The sequence below is a fragment of the Heptranchias perlo genome, chromosome 8, assembly GCF_035084215.1.
Source record: "Heptranchias perlo isolate sHepPer1 chromosome 8, sHepPer1.hap1, whole genome shotgun sequence".
Classification (NCBI taxonomy): Eukaryota; Metazoa; Chordata; class Chondrichthyes; order Hexanchiformes; family Hexanchidae; genus Heptranchias; species Heptranchias perlo.
In genome coordinates, this window is record NC_090332.1 from 88,879,213 (window position 1) to 88,903,316 (window position 24,104).

Here is a 24,104-nt window from a genome sequence, read left to right on the forward strand (position 1 = left end):
CCCCACGGTCAGTGGAGACAGCGGCGGCAACCAGGAAAATGCGGTGGCTAGCTAGGCCCCACCTTCTCACCGGCATTTACACTCAGTGGGCGGGGAAGGGGGCAGCTGTTGGCCGCCCCAGCAGGGATGGGGGAGGGAATTAGAGGGTGGGGTGGGTACATGACAGAAGGCCTCACTCTCTGAGTTTTCTCCCATTTTCGACTGCTATCCCATCGGAAAATCCAGCCCTCAGCGTTAAGGCTCTTGCATAAAAGAATAGCCACTTGAGTGAGGCATCGGAACACAACCAGTGCCTGTGGAACTATGCCTCATCACGAGTCAGCGGCCTAGAAATTCGAGCGCACCCAAAAAAAACTGGGACGGGAAGGTGGTGCAGAGAGCAACCTCTGCGCCTGAACGCGCACGTAATATTAGGCCTCTTGGCCTCATTACCATTGAGTCGGCAAGCTGCAGACACCTAATGGGCCTCCACCAGGCAGCTCACCAAAGAAGAGGCCTCGAAGAACAGCAGGTGGACGTGGGTGAGCAGGTGGAGCCCCTCGAGCTGATGGGTTTTTCTGAAAGCGGCCTCTGCTCTGAAAACTTAATATTTTAATAATGGATGTCAATCATAACTAATGTTTAAAGCTAACACTTATAGCAAATTTTGGGGCCAAACTGGCTGCTAAATGGGAGAAATTTAGTGTGGAGAGAAAATGAATTTGGAAGTGTGTCCCTGTGTTAACAGCATCAGTTGCAGCCTCATGCATTTGTGGTTCATGGGTTAGGGTCGCCACAGCACTGAGTTACCAGTCTGAATGGTATCACTGTAGAGATGCACCAGGCAACGCCCATGCTTGTTGCCAGAAGAAGGGATCAAAAATCAGCCAGAAAGGCCTCACTCGGGCCACAGTCGTATAATCTCCAAGTGAGCAGACTGGGGAAAAAAAAAATCACTCCACCCATTCACCTGTTGTCTTCAGCTGGTGTGTAGCTTGGGGACACCAAAGAAATGGGAGAAAGTCTTTCGGCCTCAAATTTTTTTTAAAAAACGGGATGGGCATGTGGGGGGGGGTGGAATAAATATTTCAGGTTTAGTATGAAGTAGTTATAGTTAATCTCGTAAGAACTGTAAACTGGATTATTTTAAAAATATTATGATTTCTCGCACAACCTTTCACAGGCCAATTTGTTAATTGCTTCACATTAACTATTAAAATACGTCGGCCTAAACCTGCAGCGCGAATTCACACCTGCGCCTCCTATGATTTCCCATTCATTAATTTTAATGGATATAAAATTGTAACAGGTGTACGCCCGAATTCTCTAAACATACTCCTGACACAAGGCTGTGTGCTGGAAACGACGAAGGTGGACATTTGCTCCGTGAACTTGTCTTAATATTAACAAAAGAATAAACTGCTTTTTTTTTGTGCTTATTGGTGCAATTGAGAGGATGATTGCTCTCAGTGTTCTACTGACATTAGATTTAACTTCTACACTGCAACACTGACACCTATCAGTACTCTGAACGCACTTTATGTGGCTGTGTGCGGTGGATTGTAATGAAAATTGTTTGGTGTAGTTAACCACAAAAATCAAATCAATTTTTTGGTGACCTATAACAAGAATGCACTTTTTTGGGGGGTGGTTGGGGGGATGTTTTGAACTATGAGTAAAGATTGTCCCCTCAAAGTTAACAATTTTGCCTGGAATCCAAGTTCAAAATATGTTATATGATATGTCGATAGGGTGAGATGAAGTAGGGTGGAAGGAGGGTCGTGTGGAGCATAAACGCCAGCACAGACCAGTTGGGCCGAGTGGCCTGTTTCTGTGCTTGTACATTCTGTGTAAAAAATATATTGGTGCTGATTCCTGTCTGGGTCACTGTGTAGAAATCAATGAAACTGTCAGCTCACTGCTTGGCTGCAGTTGAAAAGGCAAATAAGCTACTGAGTTGTATTAGCAGAAGGCTAGAGTGCAAAATCAAAAGAGATTACACTGTTGCAGTTTAAGGCATTAGCCAGACCTCATCGGGGATAATGTGTGCAGTTCGAGAGGGAAGATTCCCTCTGTTCGCTATTTGTCGTGAATGTAGGTATAAAGTAGAGAGGAAATCTTCTCCCAGTGACCTCATGGAGGGTGGATTTCATTGTCCTTGAGAGGATGAGGGGCAGGCAATTCTGAGTATCAGGAATTTAAATGACGAGGAAAGCTGATAGAAGTTGGACTTGATTTCCTTGGGAACAGTAAAAGTCTTCAAGGTGACTTAATTGAAGCTTTCAAGAATCTAATGAATGGAAGTGACACGGCTGATCCAGACAGGTTATTCGCCATGGTGAAAAGTTGAAATAGGAGAGTACTTAAAAATTACGATAAAGAGAAAGTGGGCAGATTTCCTTTTTTACACAAATGTTACGAGGAAAGGCCACTGTCGCAGATGGAATCCATTTAACGGAGATGGGTACTAATGGCGATTGAACGCATTTGAATAGAGTAGGAATCAGGTATTTGTAAGAAGGTGGGGATGTGGGGTTGAGATCGATCACAAAAGAATGGGTTTCTTTGGCCTAAGAGCCTGTTGCTGCTGTGACATGTCAGAGGCTACAGCGAGTCAGGAAGACAACGGGGGCTGAATAAGAATTGCTTTAGGAATGAGCTGAAACATACATTTGGCAGCTCAATTGAGGCCTGTTAACCATAACTAAAGGTTTTAAATGGAAAACTCCAAATATCAATCTGAACTTCCTGAATTCCCCAAAATATCTGAATGTAGATGGAAGCCTGGAAATTCCAGCAGTTTAACTAATATATTCTAACAGATAATCCATTTAGCCTGTTATCTAAAACCTTTTATTTGTAAATTCTAAAGTACCTTAATTTGTAATACAAGATTAATGAAACAATAATTTATATGAATTTTCTAACAACCTGTTAAATTACAATCAACTCCTCTGAGGAATCTCTGAAGTCTGTCTCCATGGTACCAATTTACCATGCAAAGTGAGTATTTTGAAAGAAGCTTTTATTATTTGCTTCACACCTTATGTCATAATACATAATAAATTACAGTAATTAGCAAATTAGTACTTGAAGTGGCCACAACAACCTCCTACCTAGCACTAGAGAATGCCCAGTAATGGCACCAATCAGCTCTTCTCTCAGGGAGTGGAAATGTTAAAACAAACGTTCGTCGGGACATTCCAGTTGCTATAATGCAAGACTGCCGGTCTCTGAACTTGTTGGAATCCTAGTCACGGCTGACGTTCCCCAGAGGGAGACTAGGCTAGTTTCAGTTGGATTGCCTTGAGGAAAACTGTCTTAAGCTGATCTCGTGGCCAAAGCAGTGGGATTGGCCGCATAAACAACTTTGAGGCGGAGGGTAACTTGAGGGAGTGTACAGGGCTAAGATGATATTAAAGGCACTGGGTTTGCCAGGTGGTAATGGGTTAGGGGTTACGTCTTGTAGATAGAGGGCATGAAGCTAGATATTGGTACCGGCTATCATTATAAATCACCCTGTGAACTTTCATCCATTCGGATGACAAGAGACACATCTCAAGCTGCACAGGAGCATTGCTGCACAGCTCCAATACTCAAGCTGCACAGGAGCATTGCTGCACAGCTCCAATACTCAAGCTGCACAGGAGCATTGCTGCACAGCACCAATACTGAAGCTGCACAGGAGCATTGCTGCACAGCTCCAATACTCAAGCTGCACAGGAGCATTGCTGCACAGCTCCAATACTCAAGCTGCACAGGAGCATTGCTGCACAGCTCCAATACTCAAGCTGCACAGGAGCATTGCTGCACAGCTCCAATACTCAAGCTGCACAGGAGCATTGCTGCACAGCACCAATACTGAAGCTGCACAGGAGCATTGCTGCACAGCTCCAATACTCAAGCTGCACAGGAGCATTGCTGCACAGCTCCAATACTCAAGCTGCACAGGAGCATTGCTGCATGGCTCCAATACTCAAGCTACACAGGAGCATTGCTGCACAGCTCCAATACTCAAGCTGCACAGGAGCATTGCTGCACAGCTCCAATACTCAAGCTGCACAGGAGCATTGCTGCACAGCTCCAATACTCAAGCTGCACAGGAGCATTGCTGCACAGCACCAATACTGAAGCTGCACAGGAGCATTGCTGCACAGCTCCAATACTCAAGCTGCACAGGAGCATTGCTGCACAGCTCCAATACTCAAGCTGCACAGGAGCATTGCTGCACAGCTCCAATACTCAAGCTGCACAGGAGCATTGCTGCACAGCACCAATACTCAAGCTGCACAGGAGCATTGCTGCATAGCACCAATAATCAAGCTGCACAGGAGCATTGCTGCACAGCTCCAATACTCAAGCTGCACAGGAGCATTGCTGCACAGCTCCAATACTCAAGCTGCACAGGAGCATTGCTGCACAGCTCCAATACTCAAGCTGCACAGGAGCATTGCTGCACAGCTCCAATATTCAAGCTGCACAGGAGCATTGCTGCACAGCTCCAATACTCAAGCTGCACAGGAGCATTGCTGCACAGCTCCAATACTCAAACTGCACAGGAGCATTGCTGCACAGCTCCAATACTCAAACTGCACAGGAGCATTGCTGCATAGCACCAATACTCAAGTGACAGAACGGGACATTTGCTACATTTGAATTTCAAAATGCGGTCCCAGCAGGCCGAACGGGTCGCTCTACGATGGAACTCTTCATTTTTTAAAGTGGCTGAGTAGACAGACATTTTAAATCACGCGTAAATAGAGTAAATAAATCAGCAAAATGATTCAGACAATTTTATATATACATTTATATATATATAATAGTCTACATTGTTATGTATAAAAATGTATATGTATATATTTCTTTGTTTATATATATATATAAACAATCAGAATTCAGTGCTATAAGAAGAGCCTTTGGATAACTACAATGGGTTAGTAGTGTTTAAGCAAAAAAAAAATTCTATGAAGAAAAAAACAGTTCAATGTGTGCCTAGTACTACAAGCATTAATTCTCAGCTAAGTCATATGCAGAACATCTGTCATTCTGTCTATACTCTATGAGCCTCAACCAGGCCTCTGCATGGCTATTGATTTTTCTTACATTTGCTTTAATTTACTTAACCATCACAAAATCCATCAGTAAGTAAAGTGCAACTGTCCATTAACATGTCATTTACCGGCATTCTCATTTTTTTGTGCAGTGTCCTTTTGGTAAATATTTCTTTTAAACTGCTCTGTGTTTACAGTGAAGAAATGAATTAGAGATGTCTCCACACCTGTTTCTGTTCAATAACTGCTTCATAGAGGTACATGTAATGTGTTTAAGGAGAAAATAAATATCTAGACGTTGTTACATCTGTGTGCAAAGGGTGGTAAATTAGATCCTAATTATATTATAAGAGGCATGCAGCTTTTTCAGCTCAGATTTTACATGTGCATTTTACAGATCTCAAAGGCTCTACTGTGTCCAATTCATGAGGTAGTGTTTTGAGTGCTTTCATCTGTGGTTATCCTGTAGTCTTATTTACAAATAAACCAGGACACTTTTTGCAGCCTGTTAGCGTATTGCTGCAGCATTTAAGATGTCTTCAATGTGTATGCATGGCAGCAATCAGAAAGCCCTGGCTTCGTCTAATTACTCTATCACATAATTTCACAAATTGCCTTTCCACTGGGGAGCTGTGTGCAAAACAGGCTCACAGTGGGAATTTGGGCAGTGATTTTCCTTTGCTATTTATTTCTCTATAAATTCAACATGAAAACAGCAACAGTGTGAAAAAAAAAGGGAGAGAAGACCACTTGGAAAATGATTTCTGACCATAAGTAACCTCACGGCAATCCTGCTGTTATAAACACTAACTACATAAAACAGAATGAGCTCATATTCCTAACATTTACTTTCTGACTAGTGCAATAGGTTTCACACGTTTGGAGTTGTTATTAAGATAAAGAGGTGGTTATTGTCACAAATTTGCACCTGCAAGAGGCACAATGTTTTACTTTACAGGATACCTGAAGTCCTACAGCCAGATCTTGTGCCAGGGTTATAATTTTCAGCTAAATGCTTATTCGCTTTCACTTACACCGAGGGCCTAAATAAAGCCTGTGTAACAGGTTTTTCCTGGTGTAAACTGCAACAGCAGCAAAAATAGGTGGTTTGATTTTCCTTCCAGCAAACCTGCCCATATTATTTCACGATAACTTTTTTCTTTAATTCCAAGAAAGCATTTACTAACCATCCCTGCAATTTAAGAACTGCTTCATTAACAATATACTGGAAGTCATTTTTACAGCGGTGTTGAATGACTGAACCTTTCCATTTTTGCGCCTACAATAAACTATGCTGCCAACGGGAGGGACGATTCACACACAATTTCACACTTACCATCTAGTCTAACAAGATACTGTAATGCATTATCCAATATAGGAAAACTGCAATCTCAGTCGACCCATTAGCAAACAAAAGCAGTAGAATTAAAACATTCAGTTCACAAAAGTGTACGAAGTTTGTCAGGTTAAGATGGTGGTCGTTGACTGGGCTTATTCTTTCAAACGCGAAGCTTTGTGAATGTGACAATTAAAACCCATTTTTGGAATCGGTCAGGCTTTAGTTTGTCACCAGTCAATAACAGTTGCTATTTTTAATTTTTCTCTTCATGTGTACGTGCATCTTGTCCCTCCTCCAGATGAGTAATTAGAGCAAACTGAGGGAACAATGGTTGGTTATACAAGGCCTTCTGCTCTGGTTTAGGAAATCAAAAACTGAAACAGTTTCCATAAAATAAGTCAATCAGCTGAGGATTAAACTTGCTAAGCATTGGCAATTTAAAACCAATAGTTTTCTTCATTGCACTGAAAATAACAGCGCAATGGGCTTGGTATATTTACAACGAGCAGCATATCTCTAATGTGAGGTTGCAAATACAGCCCTCTGTATCTGCGAATCTGTCGATCGCTGTGTCACCAATCTTTGCAGGAGGAAAGATTTTGGCATCAGTGACAGTAAACGTCATAGCCTGTGTACATTAACACTCACAGCCTCATTCACATGAGTAGGTGGAGGCACTTCAAAGTCAATGCAAAAACATTATTCTGGGGCTGACAGCGACTTTTCGCTTTCTAGGCCTCAAAATTTTGGGCACCCATAAAAGAAATAATAATTTCCAAACTAATTAAATGATGCCATGAAGCCTGGATTACTTTGCTCTCTTTTGTTGGGGCTTTTGATCAAGTATTATTTTTTCATGCTTAAGCAATCTTATCCCACTATCAGTCAAGCATGCAAATTCAACAAGTTTGAAATTGTCGGCTAATACAGAGTGCCTTAAAGTCTCACTTTACTTAACTCCTCCGTGGTAGCACATATATACTGGAACAATGGTTGCAGTCCAACATTGTTCTTTTGGATCATTGACTTTTGGATTCCCTTTTATGTTGGCTGCCAGTCTATTCTCATACTCTCTCTTTGCCCCTCTTATTTCCTTTTTCACTTCCCCTCTGAACTTTCGATATTCTGCCTGGTTCTCGCTTGTGTTATCAACCTGACATCTGTCATACGCCCCCTTTTTCTGCTTCATCTTACTCTCTATCTCTTTTGTCATCCAGGGAGCTCTGGCTTTAGTTGCCCTACCTTTCCCCCTCGTGGGAATTGGCTTAGACTGTACCCGAACCATCTCCTCCTTAAAAGCCACCCATTGTTCAATTACAGTTTTGTCTGCCAATCTTTAATTCCAATTTACCCGGGCCAGATCCGTTCTCATCCTACTGAAATTGGCCCTCCTCCCAATTGAGTATTTTTACTTTAGATTGTTCCATGTCGTTTTCCATAGCTATTCTAAACCTTATGATACTATGATCGCTACTCCCTAAATGTTCCCTCACCGACACTTACTCCACTTGGCCCACCTCATTCCCTAGAACCAGATCCAGCAATGCCTCCTTCCTCGTTGGGCTGGAAACGTACTGATCAAGAACGTTCTCCTGAACACATTTCAAAAATTCCTCCACCTCTTTGCCCCTTATGTTATTACTATCCCAGTCTATATTAGGATAATTGAAGTCCCCCCGTTATCACTACGACTTTTGCACCTTTTTGTAATTTCCCTGCAAATTTGCTCCTCTATATCCTTCCCACTAGTTGATGGCCTATAGAATACACCCAGTAGTGTAATGGCACCTCTATTGTTTCTCAACTCTAACCAAATAGATTCTGTCTTTGACCCCTCCAGGGCATCCTCTCTCTCCAGCACTGCAATATTCTCCTTAATCAATACTGCCACCCCCCCACTTCCCTCCGTTCTTTCCTTCCCTATCGTTCCTGAACATCATGTATCCAGGAATATTTAGTAACCAATCCTGCCCTTTTTTGAGCCAGGTCTCGATTATTGCCACATCATCGTATTCTCATGTGGCTATTTGTGCCTGCAGCTCTCCAGCCTTGTTTACCACACTTTGTGCGTTTACACACATGCACTGCAGACCAGTCTTAGACCTTCTTGTATTCTCTCTCAGTCTGATCCCACCTAATACTGTACAGTTTCTTACTCTAGTGCTATCTGTCTCTCCTAATCCTTTGTGCCCTTGTTTCTCCTTTCCAATGCTACATCCTGGTGCCCACCCCCCTGCCAAATTAGTTTAAACCCCCCTCCCCCCACAGCACTAGGGAACCTCCCCGCGAGGACATTGGTCCCAGCTCCTTTGAGGTGCAACCCGTCCGGCTTGTACAGGTCCCACCTCCCCCAGAACTGGTCCCATTGCCCCAGGAATCTAACGCCCTCCCTCCTGCACCATCTCTCCAGCCACGCATTCATCTGCTCTATCCTCCTATTCCTATTCTCACTAGCACGTGGCACCGGGAGTAATCCGGAGATTACTACCTTTAAGGTCCTGCTTATTAATCGCTTTCCTAACTCCTTAAGATCTGTCTGCAGGATCTCATCCCTCTTTCTACCTATGTCGTTGGTACCGATATGGACCACGGCCTCTGGCTGTTTACCCTCCCCCTCCAGAATGTTCTGCAGCCGCTCAGTGACATCCTTGATCCTGGCTCCAGGGAGGCAACATACCATCCTGGAATCATGTCTGCGGCCGCAGAAACGCCTGTCTGTTCCTGTAACTATAGAATCCCCTATCACTATCGCTGTCCTGACCTTTCTCCGACTGCCATGTACAGCCGAGCCGCCCATGGTGCAATGGCATTGGCTCAGGCTGCACTCCCCAGGGGATCTCTCTCCCTCACCAGTATTCAGAATAGTGACAGACAGGCATCAAAATTACCACCAAACAGAAAATCACACCAATGTTACATCACAAGATATTCACGATAATAGGCACCTCAATAGAACACAAAAGTATCTTATTATAGACAGAGTAGAGTGTTCTATTAAATAAAAATGTTGATTTCTGGTCAATTATATCGAATATAATATAATATAATAGTGTTTCTTTTAGATTCTGCCACTTTGTTACTTTACTCTGCTTCTCATTTCTTATAACTAATTATATGTTATTTTATTACACTTTGATTTTACAGTGTTATAAGAACATAAGAACATAAGAAATAGGAGCAGGAGTTGGCCATACGGACCCTCGAGCCTGCTCCGTCATTCAATAAAATCGTGGCTGATCTTCGACCTCAACTCCACTTTCCCGCCCGATCCCCATATCCCCTGATTCCCTTAGTGTCCAAAAATCTATCGATCTCCGTCTTGAATATACTCAATGACTGAGCATCCACAGCCCTCTGGGGTAGAGAATTCCAAAGATTCACAACCCTCTGAGTGAAGAAATTTTTCCTCATCTCGCTCTTACGACTGAAGTTATTTGCTTCCTGGATTTTTATTTGCTTAATATTTGCTACTTGTGGAGGAGGAGGGGGCTTGTGTGGAGCATAAACATCTGCATAGACCAGTTGGGCAGAATGGCCTGTTTCATGCTGTACATTCTATGTAATTCTATGTAATACCTGAAATATTGATTGCACGCCGCAATCCATATTTAAATTATTCCATTTTTCATCTGAGACTCCTAATGCCTTCTGCCATTTTCTAATAGTCCTACACTTTTTTAAAAATTCATAAATGACACAGTACAGAGACATCAAGATAGTGTACCGGATCCCATAAATCAATGCAGTGTGTATCGTATGAACAGATGTATGAGCACACACAAAAAGGGTTTGAGCAGGCAGGGATGATGTTCAGAAGAGCATGTGGGACTCGTTTGGAGTACCCATTGTTCTTCTGGGCTTTACTGCCATAGGTAATGAGGACTGGGAAGAGAGCGGTAGGCCATGGGTCTGTCAAGGTGTCAGCGTGTAAACGTCAGTCTTTGCTCACGTGCAGAAGCAATCGCCTTAGAGTGGCACAATATTTGCCAGAGCTCCCCTCAGGCCTGTATGCCGTCTCTATTTGGAAGTGGACAAGAGCTCAAGCAGACGTGGGGGCAAATTAACACATCACGTTAGCATTGACAAGATATTTGCACGTTTCGTCAGAAAATTCGAACAGCACCTTGATACCAGTAGGGCTACAACACCATCATAAAACTACCATATACTACCCCACTGATTATACTGAATGACTGTAACAGTGCTAGACATTCTCTCACTTCCACAGTTGAAGCCCATGCTAAATGCTTAAAATATTATTAGGTATACATGTGCAGTACAGCGATAGCAAAAGTTTTTTTAACTGGATTAATATTTTCTCATTTCACTTCAGCAGTTTATCCATACATGAATGTTTATAAGAGCTTACATTAAACAACAATGTTATCTCTTGTGCACTTCAAAACTTGGGAGTGAATGGCAGCAGTCAAAACACATGGTACAATAAACTCTTATTCCATTTTTACAAGGCACTAACATCCACAGAGAAAGGTCTGAGCACACATTGTTGTTTTCCTTTACATTTATAAAAACAGTGACAAGATTTTCACTTCAGGATTGGAAAGTAGCAGACAGATGAAACTGCTGTCGGATGCTGGCAGCAGATCAATTAAAAATTCTGCCGTGGAATTTCTGCTGTTGAAAGCCTTGTCATTCTGTTATTATTAATTGTTTAGTTCAAACTATTCTTTCCTAATTTCTCTTTCCCCAAACAATCTATTATTATCAAAATATGATTGTTTGTGCTTTGTTTTAAAATTGTCTTCTGCAGAACCGTGAACTACTGGCTAACCACAAAGTTGCATTAGGAGAGGGTTCAATGCCCACAGTTACTTGCCTCTTGCCCATCTTACCAGCTGTTGCTCGAGATATGCTACAGAAACCATCTCAAAATGGAAAAATTATTTGCTTGATTTTCAAAAATGCCTCAACCATTGTTTCTCAACTGGCTTCTTCCTCGCGTTTTACAACTTTTAATACTTTCTGTAACACCTTTGAAATAATAACATCAGATGGAAGTTACACAAAAGCAGCCAAGATTGAATGGCTGAGCTATACATATCAGGAAGGCCTGTGGTGATCTCAGTCAAGGCAGTGGCCGGGGTACTCCAATTGGCCTCAGTGACCCTAGATTAGGAAGTGGAAAATCAGTCAAGAGTTTGGCTACTGATCACTATCACATGATCGCAAGATAATTACAGATAAGGCAGTCCATCCGTCCATCCAGAATGACCCTAAGATCCCCCCATTGCTGCTTCCAATTGGTTCTTAAATGATTTCAAGGTTTTCACCTTCACTACTCTTTCTGGAAGTCCATTCCAGATGTTGATTGCTCTTTGTGTGAAGAATAACCTCCAGGTACCAGTCCTAAATTTGCCTTTTACTAGTTTAAACCAATGCCCCTTTGCCCTACTCTAGCAATTTACTTCAAAGTAGTTTTCCAGAATTACCTTTCCACACTGCTTGTATGCCTGAACTGACCACTTCTCAGCTCTCCCCTTCAAAGACTCGAGGCCAAATCTCTCCAGTTCTTCCTCAAAGCTGAGACATCTAAGACTGGGGTTCATCCTCATGGATCTTTTCTGCTCTGCCTCCAGGCCTTCAGTGTCTGCCTAGTGATTCATTGACCAGAACCAGACACAGCACTCAAGATCTGGTTTGACCAGGTTATCCATAGGAACATAGGGACAGGAATAGGCCATTAACCCCCTCAAGTCTGCTCTGTCATTCCATCAGATCATGACTGATCTGCACCTCAACTTCATTTACCTGCCTTCGATCAATATCCCTTACCTAATAAAAATTTGTCGATCTCAGTCTTGAAAATTTCAATGGAACCCCAGCACCCACAGCCTTTTGGGGGAGAGAGTTCCAGATTTCCAATATCCTTTGTGTGAAAAAGTGCTTCCTGATTTCACGCCTGAACGGCCTAGTTCTAATTTTAAGATTATGTCCTCCTTTTCTGGGTTCCCCAAAGGAAATCCCCTCATCATTTTAAACGCCTTGATTAGATCACCACTCAAGGGAATACAAGCCAAGTTCATGCAACCTTTCTTCATGATTTAACTCTTTAAGCTCCAGTTTCATTCTGGTGAATCTGCGCTGCACCCCCTCCAAGGCCGATATATCTTTCCTGAGGTGCGGTGCCCAAAACTGAACGCAGTATCTCCAGATGGGGTCTGATTAAGGCTCTATACATCTGAAGCATCATTTCCTCCCCTTTGTATCCCAGTCCCCTTGAGATACAGGCCAACATTCCATTAGCCTTTTTGATTACCTTTTGCACCTGTGCACTAGCATTTAGTGATTTGTGTACCTGGACACCCAAATCCCCTTGATCCTTCACAGCTCTTAATCTCTCACCATTAAGAAAGTATTTGTCTTTCTTGGATCCAAAGTGGATGACCTCACACTTCCCCATATTGAACTCCATCTGCCACAGTTTTTCCCACTCACTCTGTTGGATTTGGATAGACAACTCTCTATTCCTTCATCCAAGTCATTAATAAACATGGAAAAACTGAGGCCCCAGTACAGATCCCTGACGAACACCACTTGTCACATCCTACCGATCAGAATACAGTCCCTTCATCCCTACTCTCTGTCTCCTACCTCCCAAACAATTACCGACCTACATTGCAAGGTTACCTAAAATTCTGTGCGTTCTCATTTTTGCTAATAATCTAATGCGCGGAACCTTATCAAATGCCTTCTGGTAGTCCATGTAGACAATATCCACAGACACTCCCATATCCAATATGTTAGTGACCTCCTCAAAAAATTCAACTAAATTCGTCAGACATGACGCAACCCGTCACAAATCCACGCTGACTCTCTTTGATCAGCTCATTCTTGTCCTATCTCAGTCGCTCTGTCCCTGATGATAGACTTTCTCTAATTTGTATTCCTACTGTTTTGGTCATTTAGTTCAGCAATCAACTGGCTTTGTATTTTGCCTCTCTGCATTGATTAGGTTATGTTGAGCATCGAGTCTACTAAGACTCCTAGGACTTTTTCAACTTCATGCTTAGCTAATTCAAGAAGTGCAGGTGTTGCCCATTTTTCCTTCCTAATTTACACTTGTCTGTATTAAATTTCACCTGTCATTTTTCTGCCCAGTTACATTAATTTTTCAAGCTCATTTTGTAATTACTGAGCTGCCTCCTTCTAATCCACTGTCACTCCAACTTTGGCACATCTGTAAATGTGATTAATTTGCATTAGGTTTCTGAGTTCAGGCCATTGATATAAATTAGAAACAGTGGTGGTCCCAACATCAATCCTGGGGCACCCCACTCAGTACTTACTCCCACCTGCCCCTTTGGGCACCGAAAGCCTATGTGTTTGGACATATGGCTCAGATATAATACCTACCATAGTCAAATAGTCTGCTGACACGTACTGCCTGTGCTCACACTTGAATAACAGCCATGGAGGCATTGTATCAGAAGATGCATGGCTTCCTTGAAACCATCCATACCCTGCAAGGAGTGAACCTCTTTAGGAAACCAGGAGGAAGGCAAGAAATTGTTATGGTAAAAAAAGCTGCTAGTTTTGACTAATATCACCTTCTTACCAAAAATAATAATTTAGAATTGTTTTTTCCCTTGTGCAATATTCTAGCTTACTGCACTTTTCACTTCAAAGCTACTCAACTGTTTGCAAGGTCATAAGAAAATTAGGGAACATTTTTATTTTGGACATACTCCTTCCCAACTCTCAATGTTTCTGTGCCTTTGAGTTCTTGCAAATTACAAGTTCTAAAATAGCTTACAGGGTCCAAATGCCAGAAAGCCAATTGGCAACATAGCTGCATCTTGCTATTGCTCCAACTTCTTTGGAAAATGAGCCCCTCCTCCCCTACCCCCAGTCCTTTCTGTACCAGACATGTTCCTCTTTTTGAGCTTCGCTAATGAATGTCCTCTGCACAGAGTATGGAGGAAAATCAGCGGGGAAGGAAAACAGCCCATCCAATTTTCTGCCGATTTATATTAATGGGGAGAAAATTGGGTGGGCTCCATTACAGGCGTGCGATCCTCCCCGCCCGATTTTGTTTCTATGCGCTCCATCCAGGTGACCGTTTACACCAAAGCACAAGAGAAAAATCTGCCCTCTGTTGTCTATAAATCCACCCGCACAGAGTTGCGTTTCAATGCGTATCAATTTACGTTTCACTTACTGTGAGGTGTTGGAACAACCATGCTCGCATGATGTTTGTGGCTACTTTTGGGAAGATCCCTCGTTTTTTCTGACGTTTTTTATCCTTGTCTGGGTCATCGTCATCTCCTGTGCTTGGTGAAGCTACACTGTTGTCCAAGCCATCACCTGTCAGTACATTAAAGATGCAGTTTTAAGGCAATCTTTTTGGTCATTTAGACTTTTGTATTGCTTCTATTAGGTTGCACAATACGAGGAGATTTTGTTTTATATATCAACGTTTTCCAGGTGTATAGGAGGTTACAGATCATTTAATCCTTGGGTGATTCATGTTGTGGTCTTTAGCACAAATTCTTAGATACATCAAAATAAATTGGCTGTAATTTCCCAATCCTGGGGCACAAGTGCAGTCTTGTTTGTAAAGTCAAGCACAACAGCAGTTGACTTGTGTCTGAGCTCCTAAAATCTACTTTCTCACTCAGCGCAGCATTGTGCTCCACGTCAGTCAGGTGGAAATGCGCTAAGCACTGTTCTGGTCCACTTTATTGATCGCCCTGAACTTTGCACCAGAGAGGCCCATTCCCACCTCCCCCTGGAAAACTAATTGTTCCTTTCTTTTCTTCATTGTTTTAATAAAAATTAGGAACATGGCACTGAGCCCAGCATGTGCCATCTGTGCCCTGATCTTATTTAAACAACAAAACGTTTACATCTGTATCAAGCAACTGGATGGCAAAACAGCTGGACAGGGCAGTCATATCACCATTCTCCTTGTCTTGGGCTTGCTCAATCCCTCCTAATTGCTGTAATGCTGGCTTCCTAGCACCACTGCTGGACAGGGATTGCAGAAAGTAACATTACAGGCATGGACACAAACCATCTGTCTGTCAGTTTGGTTGGCACTTAATGGTTTTAATGCCTGTGCCAAGACTGAAGAATTGGGACCAATATTACTTGCACCTGGACTTCTAACTGTAGCTTGTCTCAATGCTGCACACAGTGTAAAACAACACATGGCTGCTCATATAAGTACAATTAACAATACAGTATTTGTAACTCCTATGTAGCTGAGTGGTAAAAGATACCACCTGTCGGGTGTGAAACAGGTACATCTCATTAACGCTTCGAATATTTCAAAAGCACTCACCACACGGCCCCTATTCTCTTTTTAAACTCTGCAGTGAAAACGATGTCAGGGAAAAAAGTGTTGATTTTCAGTCCCCTCCAATACATGTATCTAAGCTTTAGCTTTAGTGTAAAATAAATCTAATACTGTTACCACCGTTTTTGCTTTATTCAATGTTACAATACTAATGAACTGGGTGCGCCTGTGAAGAGACAACACTGGCTTCTCAATTCTGAGACAGGGGTCCGAGTGCAGCCCAGACAGATGGGATGAAGTGTCTGCGTTCTGGAGACTTAAGGGTCCCACTTAAATTTAGTTTGGACAGTCCCAGGCTTATCCTCTGTGGATACAAATTCACGGTGCAATACTGACTGTGAGCACAGTACGAATTGACACTGAATTGTCAAAACTGAAATGAGGCCGGATGGCATGGGAAAAGAAAATGCCGCACTGGTGCAGTAGGGGGTGCCATTCTGAGGCAAAGGTAAAATCCCACTGCGGAGGAACGCACAATGAATCTGACCTATATTATTCCTGACCTGAGATTACTTGGCGCTGTCACTGGGTGCCAAGTGAACAATGTTTAATTTCCCTAAGCATTGTTCTTCTCCATATCCCGACGACCATTAAACAGGCAGCAAAAATAAAATGCTAATGAGTTGCATAATAAATACAGAACCGGAAGTGCTCAAATATTATAGTTAGAATTATCGTTTTGTTTAGTGGGGAAAGACAAAGAAAAATACACTGCCAGCTTCATTAATAACGTATAGTGCATACAGTACATGCCCTAATACTGTAATTGAGTTTTGAGGTGGATGCTGGGAGGTTTTTTTGTTGCAAGGCACAGCAATTTATTCCATTACATTATAATTTATTAAAGAAACATGACTAGCAAAAACAGATCAACATCTGTTTAAATCTGAATATGAATACCATAAACACTGGATTATTATCCATATATAAAAATAAAAGTCATGGATACATGTTATTGATTAAAAATCTGAATAGCCTGCAATCTAATGACATACCCTCCCCCATCTTGATATCCGTGCATCAACCCTCCTCTTTACATATAACTTTCCATTTGTGCCAAAAACCCCTTCAGATTCATTTACTAGTAATGCCCCACTGCCTCACTAGAGACGAATTCATTGATAATTTATGGAAATATCTACTATAATCCGAGAGATGACTTTTTCCAGCTTTGTGCATCAATAGAATAATAAAGGCTTTAAAACAGTCTTTGCTTCCCATTACCTCGGGCAAAAGAATTCCTGAAAGCATGCCTTCAGGGCACCTGAATTATACACACCATTAGGAGAGGAAAGGCTTTCTGCATTCCATATAAAACACTCACCAGTACCTTTCCTGTTTTTCTCATGTAGCAAAGCGCTACACCAGAAAAAGAAATTTTAAGTAAAGACTTATGTAGATACAACGGTGGAAGCTTTTAAGTGAGGAGTATTCCCCTCAATCAATCTGTAGAGAGTGGCCTACCCCAAATAACAGGTTTCTGTTACATCATTAGCACGAGCCCAAAAAACACAGCCCAGGCTTTAATGCACAGTTTGTTCTTCCTACTGTTTTTAGGCAAATAGAGCAGCTTTGCTTTCATCTGGGAGGGGAAATTACACCGCTGGCTTGTAATCTAAGACAAGATTTTCATTAGGAGCAAATGCTTTCAATCCACTGCAAAATCTGGTGCATGTTCAGAGATGCCTAAAAAAATAAACTCTAATTTTGTTGCTCTGGAGCGAGTTTGAAGATATAGATAACAAGAACTGGATATCCTTACCCACAAGATGTCAAAGCCAATTATAGTGTTCTCACACCCATCCTTTTATACCTTTCCCTCTTTCTATAAACATTTTTTAACCTATTCTTTGCTAACTTTTCTTGCATACTGACCTCTGAGAGTCAAAACCTTGGAGAAAACTCTAAACCATCAATTTTATTGGCATTTCCATTTTCACTGTAATTTGATACCATCAATCACCTCTTTGAGGTCTGGGGCTAATTTCTTTTTTTTTTCCTCTCTTTTTAGACACCAATGAGCTAACTCACAACGAGCTCTCAGACAGGCCATATGGTAACAGCTATGGGCCACATTTGTAAAATGTCAGCAGTGACTTCATTTCTACATTTGACTTCTCCTGCCTCCAAATGAAGGCAAATTATGAAGGAAAACTGAAAAGGTGGAAATAATCATAAAAATGATGCTAGTCCATAAACAAGCTTACAGCCTCATTAGTACAGCAGCAGGCTCCACTGGGTGAGTTATGCTCATTTTGCTGATGCCATGAGGAAATGCCATAGGGCAACTTATGCCAACTGCTAACAGTTTCTGACAGCTTCTTAGCAACTAGTGTGAGCTACGTTGTGGCTTTCGCTAGTGACAGGAACTGAAAATGTCACATCATCTGCCCGTGTGTCACAGACTCCGTGTGGCAATTAAGCAGCAGGACAGTGACTTAGGGGGCCAGAGGCACTGTTAAATGGCCCCTGGCTATTTGGGAGGGAGGGGGGGGAGCAGAGTCTGCACACGGCCTTGCAGTCGCTCCACGCATATGCAACTCACTTAGTTAGCCATCATGTGAACATTCCTGCTGTCTTAGTTCTGATGAGTTTGATCCATTCAAATCGTCAGTCTGCGGAGTAACTTCCCAGTCAATCTCTCTAGGCGTTGCATGACATTATCAGATGAATTTAGGGTAATCTCCTTTGATATGATTGTTTGAAATGGCACTTTAATTGCCGATACCTGATTCTATATATATGGCATATTACCAGTCGAGGTGCAAGCTATTTTTGCGTTTATCACAATTTAGTCAAATACAATTTAAAATCAGTGAAGCCAACATATTGCTGTTTTACTGCTGAAAGCACAGACAAAAGCATAACAACCAGACTTTATTTAAGAAGCCATCGGATCTGTAGCAAGTATTATAGAGCCACGGCCCCACAATTCAATTTTCTAGTAATGAAGACCGTGAACTGTAAGTCAAACTGTCAAACCTTTCATCACAGCCGCTTGCCCCTTTCAAATATTTTTTGAATTGTTTTTACAAAACGGTATGGGCCATGGTCTGGTGAAAGAGGCCAGCCAGCAGAGAAAGGAATCTGTACTATAATTCGTCCACGGGCAATTTCTTGTAAGACCCGGGCCTATCCCCATGGAGGGCTGCAGGTGACCTGTGGCAGCTCTCAGCCTGTCGGAGTGCTCAGATTTCAAACCCACTCAGCTCAAAAGTCTCACAGTTGTCCATTTAAGCATGCCCCAGCATTTAGGCCTCACTATCTTGTTCCTTTCAAGAAAAGATAAAGCAGCGTTTATCGTATTCAGGCCATTCAATGGGTCAGAATGGTTATGTCTGCAGGGGTTCCTCTCACCCAGGTCAACGTCCTCAATCCTCCTCTTTCTCGAAAATCTAGCCATGCTATAAAAATACTATAGTTGCTTATTCTTTCATGGCTGCAAATGTGTTACTCCACTGTACTTTTAACAACGTGTGTGTTTTTTTTCCCTTACGTTTTAGCCTCTCCTGACTTTTTATCCCGAGGGTTTGAGACTACTAGAAGTAATCATTAGCTTCGAAGTAGTTAAGTTAATCAAAATACGGATATTGTTGATTTTTTTTTTATTCTCTTGGGATTTTTCGGTAACATTTTTTTCCACTAAACTGCTTAGAAAAGAAATATGAAGAAAATTCAGTTCCTTTGTGACATGTCCATTCTTTTTTTTGCTAGTCACAAGAAAATGGGGAGGTCCGTACTTATTCTCCAACAGACACTTGTCATCGTGAACAAAGATAGAACTATCTACTGCTGTAAGTATTGATGTTTCTCAAGCTGTTGTCTTTGACTACTGAAATAACACAGTACCTTTGAATAAATCGCGCAAATAAATTATAGCAAACAATGACGAAAATGTCTCGTTGTGTTCTCTGGATAGATTATGTTTAAAAGCTGCAGTGTCGATTGTTCTTTCACATGGCACTAGCTGTATGTCAAAGCAGTTTCGTTATGCTGATCTGGTTCGAATACAGTAGATTCAGGAGCCCTGTCATATGCCTGAGGAGCAAGAACAGACAAATGGCCATGCAACATTTACGTTACAATGACGGTACGTTCCAGCAGTGTGCTGCTGTTTTCACCACATCATGGCCCATTTTGGTCGATGCTGCATCATCTCATCAGATTGTGTGGCAAACAAACGAGTACATTTTGCCAAACACCTTTTGATAACTCCTTTATGCGTATCTGCCTTTCACTGTTGTATTGCAGAATAACCATGGTTAAACAACCATATTTTGATGAGGACAGCAATTGTGCAAGTTTCCTAAAGCAGTGTTTTCCTCTTTTTTTCCCAAATAAAAAGGATTAAGTACCTTTTTTCATTATTTTTTACACTCACAAGCTAAAGGACAAGTGTACATAGTCTTACAAGGGTCAATTTCATCATATACAGTGTTATTAGTGGGAATGACTAAAAATCTGCCAATCGCAGTGTGCTTGCAATAATTGTCCTTTAACATTCCTTAAGTAACTAAATATCAGCTTAATTATACAATAATGTTATTTTCAATATTTTTTGTTTAATTTTTGTATTTTGGTTTTGGAGTTACGCACTAGTTACGCAGACTGGTTCAATAAAAATTGAAAAAAATCTCAATATATCCACAAGCCCCTGAATATACAGAGTGTCTATTGACACCACTATGTCAGCCAATGAGTTAAAGGTGGGCCAGGACTTATGGCAGGACTCACAGCAAACAGTCTATTTTACAATAAACAAAGTCTATTTACTCAGCAAACAGAATCTGTTTCAACAATGCACGACAGCAAACAGTCCACAGAGTCTATTTAAAAAGAATCTCTACGACCTACAGCAAACAGCATTCATGACTGAAACTGCAGCAACTTCTCCCGATAAAAGCAAGGTTATTTCTCCAGCAAAATGCAGTGAGTGGAGGATAGTTACGGAATACAAATTATACGCGTAACATCAATCCCAGTCACTTATATCAGTGCAGTCACCAGGCGATTGATAGGGAAATTATCCAATCATCCCCATTCAGGCCAGGAATAGTGGTGTCCTATATGCAGCCCTGAATATAATAAGTAAGTCCAGAAGAAACACAAGAGAGATGGCCTCTCAGATCTCTAGCTGGACCCCTGATTCCACCTCCGATGCCCAATGCAAGGCCCTGCTAGGGGAGCAGGCCTGTGCTGAGGCGAGCTCAGGTCCATACTAATGACTCGTGACACAACGTTCAGGCACGTGGTAAGCCGGACAGGAATACAGCACTTCTGGTGGGCTCCATGCAAGGTCCTGTGCCCTTGGTGGGGTCCTGTGCCATGCTCTACAGACTCTATGGCTCTACAGACTAGTGTCCATTCTGAGGTTACAGACCACAGAAACAAAAGCACAATTGGCATTCTCCCGTCTGTAGGCTCATAGTGCTCATTTGTAGAAGTACTCTTTTTGCAGTCAGTTTATTATAAGGGGACAATGCCACAGTTTATATTGCGGCCAAGATTCCAGGATGTTGTTGATGTACTGAAGACACCTACTGGCGAGCAGTGTCTGAACTGCTTCAAATTTTACTAGCAATGTGCTGCTGAACCAGTTCAATGTGTCCCACATGTATTCAACCTTTACCTGCAGTGATTTATTGAAAAGAAACAGTAACTTTAGCACAAAGTTCATACTTCAGCAGGCCGAACAACCCCGCAAAAAACTCTGTTCTTTTTTTTTTGCATCTTCTTGTCGCCCGCGAAAGGTGAACGTGATTTTTTTTCTAATGTTAAGATGTTTAAAATATCGTCTTATGGAAAGTATAGCGTAATTTGTAAACCTGCTTTATCAGCCAAATCTTTATAAACCGCAGTAATCTATTATAAATATGGTTATCGTTCATAGCGACATAAGAACAGGAGTAGGCCATTCAGCCCCTCAAGCCTGTTCCGTGACATTATACGGAACACTGAACCTGATTTTGGAGTAGAGGAGGGGTTTATTATGAATTAGGTGCATGCCACAAATTTTCGACTGTCATATTTCTAACAAATTCTTTTAAATCTTGGGATCGATTTTAACTTGTATCACCTGGCGTTAATGGGGCAGGAACAGCCTCAAAATGGCGTCAGTAGCCTCACCGCCTCATTAACCCTGACGATGCGGCTGGCGCCATTTGGAAAGGGGCCTAGTGATGTGCAAATTGAGGTCCTGGGTCCCCGACTTCCATTTTAGGTTGGAAATGGTCGAAGAAAGCACTGTGTACACTCCGGTCATCTCCACTAGCAATAGAGGAGAGAACCAGTCAAGGTAAGTTTAATATTATTTATGAGGGGCCAGGAGGGGCAGCAGTTTGTAGTTTTTTCGTGGGGGGGTGGAGGTGATGGTGATTGTTTGGGTATACCAAAACATGGCCTTGTTGTTAAGGCTCCTACTTTTCTTTAATAAATGAGAGGTGATCTCATTGAAACATATCAGATTCTGATTTTGACGGGATGGATGATGAGAGGATGTTTCCCCTAGTTTTTGACTTTCCAGCCAGGGGACATAGTCTCAGGATAAGGGGTCAGACATTTAGGACTGAGATGACGAAGAATTTCTTCACTCAGAGGGTTGTGAATCTTTGGAATTCTCTACTCCAGAGGGCTGTGGATGCTCAGTCGTTGAGTACATTCAAGACTGAGATCGATAGATTTTTGGACTCTAAGGGAATCAAGGGATATGAGGATCAGGCGGGTAAGTGGAGTTGAGGTCGAAGATCAGCCATGATCTTATTGAATGGCGGAGCAGGCTCAAGGGGCCGTATGGCCTACTCCTGCTCCTATTTCTTATGTTCTTATGTTCTTAAATCACTGCAGCTAAGGTTGAATACATGTGGGACATGCTGAGTTGGTTGAGCAGTACATTGCTAGTAAAATTTGAAGCAGTTCAAACACTGCTGTCCAGTATGTGTCGTCAGTACATCAGCTATGTACTTCGAATCTGGAATCTTGTGCGCAGTATAAACTGTGGCATTATCCTTTTATAATAAACTGACCGTAATAGGAGTACTACAAACGAGCACTGTGAGCCTACGGACACTGGAATGCCAATAGTGACTTTGTTTCTGTGGTCACTAACCCCAACGATCACGGACCTCCACGATGACCCCCAATCCCGACCCCCCCCCCTCGGTGACTGACCCCCTGGTGAACGAAACCCGATCACCCCCCCCCAATGACCCCCGATCCCCCCCCACATGACTGACCCGCCCGGTTACTGACCTCCCCTCCTCCGCCCCCCCCCCGATGACTGACCCCATGCCTACTCATGTTCCCCCCCCCACCAATCCTTACAAACTAGTCTGTAGGTCCAGAGACTACTGCCCCAAATTTCCTCTGACAAATTGGCATAACCTGGGTGGGCTGGGGGGAGGGGAGGGAAGGGGGGGAGGGAGGATCCGATTACACCAGATCCCCATTCCTTTTTCTGCCCATCAGAATTTGTGTACGATTTGATGGCTGGTTATAATGCTGGGAGTGAGAGAAACAATGTCATTCATTCAACATATTTCTCACCATTTGCTCCCTAACCTCTGGAAATCCCTCCCCGCCTCTCTGCCTCTCTTTCCTCCTTTAAGACGCTCCTTAAGACCCACTTCTTTGGCCACAATGCTCCTTAGGCGGCTCAGTGTCAAATTTTGTTCAATAATCGCTCCAGCGAAGCGTCTTGGGACGTTTTACAATGTTGGAGGCGCTATATAAATGCAAGTTGCTGTTGTTGTTGTTGTTGTAGCAGCACTACATGTTAAAGATGTCTGGGGGAAAAATTGAACTTTAAAAGGGTCAGTTTCCCGATTGCAATTGTTCATCAGCACAGGATGGCATATGTAAATTCCGTTGACCCCAGAGAGAGGGCTGGAGTCAGAACGCAAGTAACAGGTAGGTGGGAATCCTATCCCACTAAGGGTCTGCCGCCCAGTGCAGCTGACAGGAAATTCAGGGTCTAAATTCAGGACCAACGCAGATAAAAATATATGGTGTTTTCGCAAGTGTCAACCGTTGTAAAACTCTTACGCTGTTATTTAACTTTTATGATTCTCCTCTAAAAGAATGATCAATACTTTGAAATCTTCTAGTTCTATTAATTGACTGATAGCAGGGCCGGGATTTTGATCCGGAACCAGGAAGGGGGCGGGAGGAGGGGGTCGAAACGCGGATGGGAAACCTGGAAGTACGGGATTCCCGGACGTCCTTACGATTTTGACGTAAGGACGTCTTTTATTTTTTAATCTCTCGGTTTCCCGTCTGACAGGCCGGCCTTTTTTTTTGTTCGTTCATGGGATGTGGGCGTCGCTGGCGAGGCCGGCATTTATTGCCCATCCCTAATTGTCCTTGAGAAGGTGGTGGTGAGCCGCCTTCTTGAACCGCTGCAGTCCGTGTGGTGAAGGTT

At 42.5% G+C, this 24,104-nt stretch overlaps 1 protein-coding gene across 4 annotated transcripts in view; it reads right to left on the reverse strand.

The window, feature by feature from the left end:
* LOC137324791 (homeobox protein Meis1) overlaps nucleotides 1-24,104 on the reverse strand; it is a 181,697-nt gene that overhangs the window by 104,057 nt on the left and 53,536 nt on the right. For all 4 annotated transcript variants that reach the window (XM_067989493.1, XM_067989494.1, XM_067989495.1 and 1 more), the window contains exon 8: nucleotides 14,549-14,694. In XM_067989493.1, the coding sequence (XP_067845594.1) occupies nucleotides 14,549-14,694 (146 nt within the window). The remainder of the gene's footprint in view (nucleotides 1-14,548; nucleotides 14,695-24,104) is intronic.